Below are 10210 nucleotides of genomic sequence, written 5' to 3' on the forward strand. Positions count from 1 at the left end.
GCTCAGGTTGCTCAGAGCCCCGTCCAGCCTGGCCTGGGATGTCTCCAGGGATGGTTCATCCACCACCTCTCTGGCCAACCTGGGCCAGGCTCTCACCGCCCTCAGGGGCAACAATTTCTTCCTCATGTTCAGCCTGAATCTCCCTCCTTTAGTTTAAAAGCATCACCCCTTGTCCTGTTACAACAGCCCCTGTCTGTTCTCATCTATCTTGTCTCCAAAAGAGGAAGAGGATCATGAGGTGATGGTGTCCAAGGGTCATGGAAACATGCAACCACGTGGCCCCTGGCCTGAGGAGCACAGTGCGCCTTCTCCAGTGCAGAAAGCACAGTCTGTATCTTCACCTTCCCACACACCTTCTTTAAAGAGACGAATGTCTAACAAGCGTCTCTTCAGTGCCCTGGAAGCAGGGGCCACCCCCATGCTGACGAGATGCCTTTCTCCATGAGAAATTTGGGGTTCTCCAGCTTCATTTCAACCCACATAGGACATTCTGAGTCTGCTCCAGGCTACTCAGAGTTGTAAGGGGGGATCCACTTCCCACTGTTAGCTGTCTCCAGGTCACAGGTGAGCTCGTCACCTGCGCTTCTGCAGGAGACACACACAGCCATGGACCGACCCACTGACATATGTGCCTTCATTATCTCCTGTAGCATGTGGCTAACCATTTTCTCAAAATTCCCTGGCACTCCTCACAGGCTAAAAGGAGGTGGAGGCAACACCTTGGACACAGACATTTGGTGCTGACACACAGACAAATCCCACTGAAGTCACTTTATTCTGTACATTTAGAAAGCGATCCCTGCTGCAGGAGTGTCTTCAGTGAGAGTGTTGTTCAACTGGTAGAGAGCGGGGATGAAAGGCGACGGTCATGAATTGCAGCTGCGGAACCTCTGTTCAAATGCAAAGGGCTAATTCTTCCCCCTGAGAGAGGTGCAGCACCAGACAGAGAGTCCAGGGAGGTAACGAGATCTCCACCCTTGGACATCCTACACAATTCAGCTGAGCGAGGTTCAAAGACACCTCAGGCCACTTTGAGGGTAGCCATGCTGGGGAAGGGGCTGCAACAGAAACCTCTACCAGTTCCTTCCAACAGAAATCCCACGTTGAGTCTGAACTGCCAAGGTCCCCTAGAAAACCTTCTCTTGCTCCCTCCCCTTCATCAAGGCCACACTTTGAGCCGTGTCCCACAACCCACCCAGAACCAAGGGTAGACTGTTTTCCCCTCAAATGATGTCAGTTGAAATGTGAAGATGGGAATGTTCTCATCAACACTGAAAAATGACACCCGCCCCTCTTCATAATCCAGAGAGACCCGGATCCGCTTGGAAGCTTGTATTTCAGAAAGGAAAGTGCTATCAGGGGACGTGAGAGTTTGGAAGTGCCCTACCCCCGGCCCCACGGCCCAGAAACCCTCCTCTGGTTTAAACACAATCTCGCCCTTCCTTTTCACATCTTCTCTACACACCCCCACAGTCCATCCTCCTCTGTCCTCCACCTCCACCTCCCAGTAACATCTCCCTGAGGTGAAGCCTTCACGACCCAACACACAGCGGCATAAGTCAAATCTCTCAGGGATGTCAGGGATGTCCTGCGGCTTCTCTCCTCTTCTCACACTTTTGCAGTCATCAGACAGGACAAGGCCACGGTGGGCTGTGTCTGAATCCAGAACCACCTTCACTGCAGGAGAGATGGAGTCAACACATCAGGGCAGAGCTCACCCCAGGAAAGAGCTTTGGAGGGGTTGCACATGGAAGAGAAAGTGCGAACGATAGCTGGCAGACTGTGGCATGGGAAGCTGCACAAGGTGACAATGTTAGTGCAAGGAGCAGAAAACCATAGAGTCATTCCGGTTGGAAGAGACCCTCATGATCATTAAGTCCAACCACAACCTAACTCTAGCACTAAACCGTGTCCCTAAGAACCTCATCTAAATGTGTTTTATAGACCTCCAGGGATGGTGACTCCAGCACTGCCCTGGGCAGCCTGTTCCAATGCCCGACAACCCTTTCCAGGAAGAAATTGTTCCCAAGATCCAACCTCAACCTCCCCTGGTGCAACCTGAGGCCGTTTCCTCTGGTCCTGGCGCTTGTTCCTGGGGAGCAGAGCCCGACCCCCCCTGGCTCCAAGCTCCTTTCAGGCAGTTCAGAGATCAGAAGGTCTCCCCTCAGCTCCTGTTCTCCAGTTGAACCCCCAGCTCCCTCAGCTGCTCCCATCACACTTGTGCTCCAGCCCGTTCACCAGCCTTGTCACCCTCCTCTGCACTCTCTCTAGTACCTCAAGGTCTTTCCTACAGTGAGGGGCCCAAAACTGAACACAGGATTCAATGTTTGGCATCGCCAGCATCGAGTACAGCAAAACGATCACTGCCCTCGTCCTGCTGGCCACACTAGTGCTGGTGGCCTTTTTGGCCACCTGGGCACACTGCTGCTTCATATTCAGCCAGATGTTGATCAACACCCACAGATCCTTTTCCAACAGGAAATGAAGCAGAGAGTTGACATTGAGCAAAAAGGGAAGAGGTGACACGCAGAACTCCAGACTGAAGAAGCCCCCATGTCTAAAGCGTGGCCAGCACCGCGCACTGAGGACCAGGACTCTCCAGATGGGCCTGAAACTGGGACGTGCACCAAACAAACAAGAGGTCTGAGTGTTACACGCCCTCCTGGACAGTGAGGCCTGGCAGAAGCATCCCTGGTCCCACCAGCATCGCTGCGGCAGAGGAACTACCAGGAAGGGAGATTAAAGCAGGGAAGATCACTCAGCACCCCAAAAGACCAAACTTTAATTACCTTCTTCTATAGGCACTGCATATCTTCTCCATGCTTTAAAAAAAAAAAAAAGAAAAAAAAGAAAAAGAAAATCACAGTTGAGAGGTAATTTGAACCCACTTGTACTGGCTTAGCTCAAAATAATGATAGACTAGTGCAGTTGTCAATTTTCAGAACTGTTGCTGTTTTGAAAGTCATCTCACAGCACGTAGCTTCAAAACTTCAGTGCATAGCTACATGAGAGGACTCCCTCCATTTCTTACAAATATAATCATTCTGCCTGTCATGACTCAGACATATATTTATGGTCTGTTTGTAGTTCCTTTGAAAAGTAAAAGAATTTTCTCCTTAGTATGGAAGGATCACAGGCAATATCTTAAAAACACATAGAGAACAGAGGAAAGTACTGTTTCTGAAATGATTTTGGTATTTGCTACCTGTTCCTTCCCCAAAAGGAAAACCTAAACCAGGACATACGTGCAAAACCCAGGTGAGAAAAGGGCCCAATGCAAACGTGTCCCATGTAGGAAGGAGAATGGTACTCACCAAGTTCTTCAGCTTGCTTCTCTGAAAAAGAAGATAAATCAGCACAAGTGGGTTGAGGAATATTGATTGGGATATAACCTCACCTGTAACTGCCTGCACGGGCAGGAGGGAGTTCTGCCAACGCTTGGCAATGCAAAACCCTCTCCCACCACCAGCCTGGAGCTCAGCAGGTGCTGGTGCAGGTTGAGCTGCTCAGATCTGGGGCAGGAAAAGTTGTCTGGGAGGTCCCTCACCTACAAGGGGACCTGTTACTCAGCATTTCCACCAAATCCTGGTGCCAGCAGTGAGGGTGCACAGGGCACTCGCCCTGCCCTTGCCACCGTGGTGATCACCCATCCCTAATCCCACACACCATCCTCAATCACCTTGAATTGTCAAATTCACTCTCTCTTTTTTTTTCTCCTTTTCCTGCCAACCACTTTTTGGTTGACTTTGCACTTTAACAGTGAAAAGGAAAAACAGAAACCCACCCCCCTGTACAGACTCTGTGAAAAATCCTTTGTAAGGAACAGGAAACTCACCGATTTCTGCATCACGGTCCCCTGAGCAACAAAGAGAAACACAAGTTACTATTTGACACAGCCCCTTCCCCAGGATCCCACCACACAGGTGAGCAGAGGCTGTGAGAAAGGGGGCAGATGTGCTGATTGACACTCTGGTTGCAAGGATGCTCCTGATTCCTGAGTGGGCTGGGCCTGTATTGATGTTCCACATCAACCTGTATTGGTAGCAATCTAGCAAGAGCTCACTTTTAATAGCCAAAGAGCTTTCTTGGCAATTCTATGAGCTGTAACCAAACAAATATGTGCTCTTCATTTTTTTTTTTTTAAATTTCTTGGTAAGCAAACAATCTAAGTTTTTAGAAGAGAATTCTCAACAGCCTAGGTTTCTGTAATCTCTCCCTAAATTAAAAAACTCAATATGTTTTCCATACTATTTCACTTCTTAAAATAAATGAGCATGTTAAAAAGCATTGACAGCCACTCAGAGAAAACATCCTAATGACTTTTCGGAGTAAATTTTCACATGATTAGGGTGTCAGGGAGGGGGAAGTAAAGTATCTACTGAAAGAAGAACATTTGAACAGAATGAGAGGATGAAGAACAAAGTCTGAAAGTTTTCACAGAGGATTTCACCGGGAAGACAGGGAGCGGGACTTACGCAGTGCTGCCTCTCGCATCGCTGAAAAACAAAACCAGAACAGAGCATCACCACCAAAGCCCATTCCTTTTTCACCGACACACTTGTTGGGGTGGGGAGGAGGCTGAAATCACTCATGATGGAAAAGCTGCAGCCCAGGAGCTCCCCAAGATCTTTCTGCTCAAGACTTTTGGAGCTCTTGGCCACCCTCCCCAGAGCCGCCTCGGGCAGAGTCCAGCCAGGGCTGCAGCTCCAGGGCAGCGGTGAAGGGGCAGGTTTGCATGGACCAGGGAGGAGCACGGGGTTAAACTTCCCCTTCAGTGCTACAGAACCATCCTGCCCCTGGGTTTCCTTGGTGCTGAGACACAGCTGAGGCCCTTGCAAAATGAAATGTGCTACCCCAAAGCTTCTACCAGCTTTGGAAGACCCTTGAGAGCCCTTTGAAAAGCAAAATTCACTGTTGGTACAACATCTGTTTGTGCTTTCTTGGGTTTGGCAGTGATTTTCCTTACAGTTACGACACCATTTCCTAAACTGATTTCACATTTTTCTATAGCTGCTAGCCAAACCATTTCCCTCCCGCATATCTCCATGAATTCTCCCATTTGAAGGAATTCTCCAGTTTCTAGGAAATAAAAAGTAAAGCTTACCTATTTGTTCCTCATGCTTTCCTATGAATGAAAGAAAGAAATGTAAATAATTGAGAACATCACCCCTTCCAAAGAGCACTGGTCAAGTCACAGCAGGAGTTACAGCCACCGGGGGTCTTGCAATGCTGCGGTGCCTCATGACCCACCTACGCAGCTTCCTCTGCTAAGAAACAGAGGATTTCAGTGTCCTTTATTCCTCTGTATTATTTGTCTTTCGGAAAGGGAGGAGCCCTGTCAGACCCCCAAAAGTGCAAGGTTTTGGGATTTTTTGCAGGGTCTGCCAAATCATTGCTCCATTTCTGTGGGCAGAATCCATTCTTGGTGGGGGCAGATTTTCGCTCATGCTGCTTGAATATCCACATCCTTCTGTGTTACTTTTTGTTGGAAGAACAACCTTTCTTTTCTTGCCAGAAAGTAAATCTCTGGATCTTTAAGCTCCCTGGCACCACACGTGTGTCCCAGACACCGAGACAAGACTCCAGGACTATCTTGGCGTTTCCCAAACTCACCTGTCCACCAAAACCAGAGGTGGCCAAACAGGACCAATCTCCCGCCCCAAAACACCACACCAGGACAGTACCTTTAATTCTAAATAGATAAACAGCGATAATAAGGACAGCGACCACAACAACCAGGACCATGCCCAGGGCGATTATCCAAGGATGTGCATTATGGAAGAAGGGATCTGAAAAATAAAATCCCCAAAGGGGTTGGGTCACTCCACAAGCAGCAAGGGGAAATAGAATATTTGTGTGTTTTACAAGCTCATTCCAGGTCTGAATCGCATCAAGGGTGAAAATCGCCTCCTGATTGTACTCCACAAAGTGACAAAATATGAAATTTAAAAAACCCTTCTATTTGGACAATTTTGCACTTGTCTGTGATTGATGATTTTTTGTCTGCGTACACTGTGGGGGATTTTTTAAAGCAAAAATGGATTTCTAGCCGAATTATTTCTAGTAAAACCGTGCTTTCTTCTCCTTTGAGAAAAAGCAAGCTGCAGGATGCAGAAAACACTGGATGCAGCAAACACGCAGCCTGACAAATGCGCCCAAGATTTTCTGCGAATGTCACACCTCAAGTACAATTCCATGGGCAGCGATAATGGGGCAATACCCCCGCACCCCCCTCACCTGAGATGTAAAACGCTGATCCGTGTTCTTGGCCATCCAGGATGTGTTGGACCCAGCAGGAGAAGTTCTGCTTCATGCCCCTGGTGAGGATGATGCTGCTTTCCACCGCAAAGAGGCTGCTCTGGTCCTGGGTGACACTTTCCGAGAGGGATGGGAGATGCTGCCCGTGGGGATCTCCCCACAGCACCCGGGGCCGCGGGTACCAGCCGGCCGAGCGGCAGGACACCCGGATCCCCCCGTCCTGGTACCGCTCCAGCGCGACGAGCGGGGCAGAGCCGCTGGCTGCGGGGACACAGACACCCCAGTGATCCTGCGGGAACGGGGTGGCCTGGCTGCCCCTCTGCCTGACAAGGGATGGACTTGGACACAGACAAGTCCCGGGGTTTGGTTTAAGACAAGTGTCAGCTGGGGTCAGGACATTTCATTTCAACAGGGCATGGACCTGCTGGAGAGGGGCCAGAGGAGCCCCAGAAATGATCCGAGGCTGGAACAGCTCTGCTGGGAGGACAGGCTCAGAGAGTTGGGGTGTTGAGCTGGAGAAGAGAAGCTCCAGGGAGACCTTATTGCGGCCTTTCCATGCTTAAAAGGGGATGACAAGAAAGATGGGGACAGACTTTTGAGCAGGGCCTGTTTCAATAGGACATCCCGGGCCAGGCTGGATGGGGCTCTGAGCAACCTAAGCTGGTGCAGATGTCCCTGCTCATGGCAGGGGGGGCACTGGGGGAGCTGAGAAGGGCCCTTCCAACCCAAACTATTCAAAGATTGTATGATTAGGGACATGGTTTAGTGCTAGAGTTACATTATGGTTGGGCCCAATGATCCTGATGGTCACTTAGAAATCATATGATTCTATGATTCTATGATTCTCTGATTCCATGATTTGATGATTATTGCAGTATTTTTCACATAACTCGAACTCAACAGGCCTGGGTTTTAAATTATAATATCACAAACCAAGACTTTCTGACTACATTACTCAATGCCAAATTGTTTCTTACATCCACTTATATGAAGAAAATAATATTAAGAACACCTCTGAAGTGGGTTGTGCATCTCACAAGCTGTTTACGGTTTCTTGGTAAGCAATTTTACTTCTATGAGACATTCTTGGTATTTTCAACCATGTGACTTAATAAAAATCTATTTCCTAAGCATCCACCTGAAATTGCTGCTGGGGAGGACAGGGAAGAAGAAGGCTGACTACGAGCAAGTAAATCAGAGGCACAAGGAACACGGACTACAGACCTGTCACCTTCAGCTCCACCACAGCCTCGTCATACTCCGAGCCATTGAGAACAAAGCAGGTGTAATTCCCTCTGTCAGACAGTTGGACGTCGAAAATTCTCAAGTTCACGCTGCCCTCGGCGAGTCCGTCCTTCCACAGCTCCGTGCGCCCTTGATATTGCAGCATCTGATTCCCGTTCTGGTCCTGGCCCACCTTGTAGCGATGCACAAAGGGCGAGAGCTGCTCCCGAAACCAGGTCACCTCCATGTCTTGCGTGCTCTGCACGGGGGAGAAGCGGCAGGGCAGCACCGCGTCCTCGCCCATGGCCACGGTGACGGGGCCAGGGGGTCCCATCACTTTGAGCGGAGCTGGGAGAAAACCCCAAAGGAAGAAGAAATAACCGTGAGTTTGCTGTGGCGACTGAGCTTGGAAAACCAGTGGATGCTGCTCCAGATGGTTCGTGTGCCATGTGCTGTGTCATTGTGTTGGAGCATCACTGTGCTGGGGGATGAGCCATTTAGGGGACTGGGAGAGGGACCCCGGCTGTGCAGCACATGCTTCCCTGACCTGCGCTACCACCAAAGTTCTTCGAATCTCCAAAAGACAGTTTGTTCTTAAGGGTCAAGTGCTGCCTGTGGTGCTCAGGGTGGGGAAAAAGCAGAAGAAAGAATGAAAGAAGTGACTTGAAGGTGTCCAGCACAGAGCCATGAAGATGCTGAAGGGAGAGGAGCATCTGCCTTACGAGGAAAGGCTGAGGAGCTGGGGCTCTTTAGCTTGGAGAAGAGGAGACTGAGGGGTGACCTCATTAATGTTCATAGATAGGGAAAGGGTGAGTATCAGGAGGATGGAGCCAGGCTCTTCTCGGTGACAACCAATGAAAAAATAAGGAGCAATGTGTGCAAACTAGAACATAGGAGTTCCCACTTTAGTGTGATGAAGAAACTTCTTCTTGGTGAGGATGCCAGAGCCTGGCCCAGGCTGCCCAGGGAGGTTGTGGAGTCTCCTTCTCTGCAGACATTCCAACCCGCCTGGACACCTTCCTGTGTAACCTCATCTGGGTGTTCCTGCTCCAGCAGTGGGTTTGGACTGGATGAGCTTTTGAGGTCCCTTCCAATCCCTGACATTCTCTGATTCTGTGGTTTTGGGTGAGTGGTTGGAGAAAGCAGACAACTTTGGTACAAAAAAACCCTCAAATATCCTCAGCTATTTGCACCTATTACAACAGAAAATAAAAATGTCTTATGTGCTCTAAACATCATTGGAAATTTAAAAAGAAATGTCTTATTAATAAGCTGGCCGCTCAACTCACAGAAAATGTGGTTTCTGGTTGAAGAAAAAAAAAGGAAAGACAACTCTTGTGCTGCATCCTTTGACACACTGGGACCATGCTGGCAACAGGGAGAGCAGGGAGGGAAATGGCAACCAATTACAATCAACTCATTGGCACCATCTGATGTCCCCCAGAGCTCAGTGAGGATCCAGGGCGATGCTGGTGCTCTCAGACATGGGCAAAATTCATGGCCAAGGCCCTGAGCCTGCACTGTGCTCAGCCCTTCATGGGGAGAAGCTGCATCGGGAGCCGGGAAGATACTGAGGCTGGAAGCAACGCCCCAGGGATCAGCAAAAACCAGAGGGACGCCTACCTGAGTGCAGCTCGTGAACTTGGAAAACTAAACCATAAGCGATAAAAGCCAGCAGAGCCAAGCACCGGAGGAAACTGGAGAGCATCATCTTCCCTGGAGCACAACCTGGAGACACGGAAAGAGAGGGAAGGGCTGAAAGGGAGGAGAAACAAGGGAATAGAATAAAAGGCAGAACTCACTTTTAAGGGGCTTTCTTACTGCTTGCAGCCCCTTTTTATAATGGCTAGGGAAGAGCATCAGATGCCAAAGGTTGAATCCAATTTTCCATCATCAGCCTGACTTTGCTCGGTGGTTTACACAAAAAGTATCTGACTGGTATAAAAATTTGCAGGAATTTCCCATGGGGAAACAAAGGACAAGCTGCAACATCTCCTCTAATTCCCTGACAAAGTGGCAGTTGTTTTAATACGGAGCACTTGCTTTTCTTATCCAGCCTTGAGAAAGAAATGGAAAGGTGCAGCATGAGAAGGAGAAACCCAGACCCAATGCACACGGAGCTGTTGCCACACAATCTTATCTGGGACAAATTCAGGACTCAGTCGCACATCCCCTGCCACCGCAATGATGTCTCAGACCAGGGAAAGCAAAATAACCAGAACATTAATTCAACACCCAGCCAGGATGGGACCTGGCCCTGCTCTGAACCCCCGAACTCTCTTATCACTCACTGACTTAGTCCCAGCTTTGTTAACAAATAGTGAAAACCACAACCAATGTTGGCAGATGGCAGAAAGCGATTTCAATCTGCAGCTTTGCAAGAGGTGCCACGTACCTGGAGGAACCGAGATCTCTCACGGGGCAGGAGCTCCTCGGCAGTCACTGGAGTGTCCGGGATTCGCCCCATCTGAGCTGCGCATTCTGCTGTCTGAAAACCAAACCCAAACGTCACTCTGCATCCCAGGCTATCACTTGTTTTCTTCTGAGCTGCCTCTGCTCAGAAATGAAAGTCACTGGGTGATCTGGAGCTTTTTGGCAATGCTTTTGCTCTGGAAATGCTCTTCTGGCAACTCTCACAGGCAGCTAGTGCAGCTGCTTATCATATCACAGCCTCATCCTGCTGTTGCCCCAGCCTGGGCAGGAATGGATAGCGGACTGGGGAGGGGAT

The 10210-nt window shown here is 49.4% G+C and overlaps 1 protein-coding gene across 1 annotated transcript; it reads right to left on the reverse strand.

The window, feature by feature from the left end:
• Positions 1-756: 756 nt before the first annotated feature.
• LOC135999251 (butyrophilin subfamily 1 member A1-like) lies at positions 757-9984 on the reverse strand. Its single transcript, XM_065652821.1, has 11 exons — positions 9878-9984; positions 9106-9210; positions 7483-7830; positions 6238-6519; positions 5685-5789; positions 5105-5125; positions 4476-4496; positions 3836-3856; positions 3315-3335; positions 2790-2822; positions 757-1677 (listed from the first exon to the last, which is right to left on the reverse strand). Exons 2-11 carry the CDS (start codon positions 9191-9193, stop codon positions 1160-1162), a joined length of 1458 nt encoding a protein of 485 aa, XP_065508893.1. The 5' UTR covers positions 9194-9210; positions 9878-9984; the 3' UTR covers positions 757-1159.
• Between the last annotated feature and the right edge of the window lie 226 nt (positions 9985-10210).

Source organism: Caloenas nicobarica, chromosome 27 (assembly GCF_036013445.1).
Source record: "Caloenas nicobarica isolate bCalNic1 chromosome 27, bCalNic1.hap1, whole genome shotgun sequence".
Lineage (NCBI taxonomy): Eukaryota > Metazoa > Chordata > Aves > Columbiformes > Columbidae > Caloenas > Caloenas nicobarica.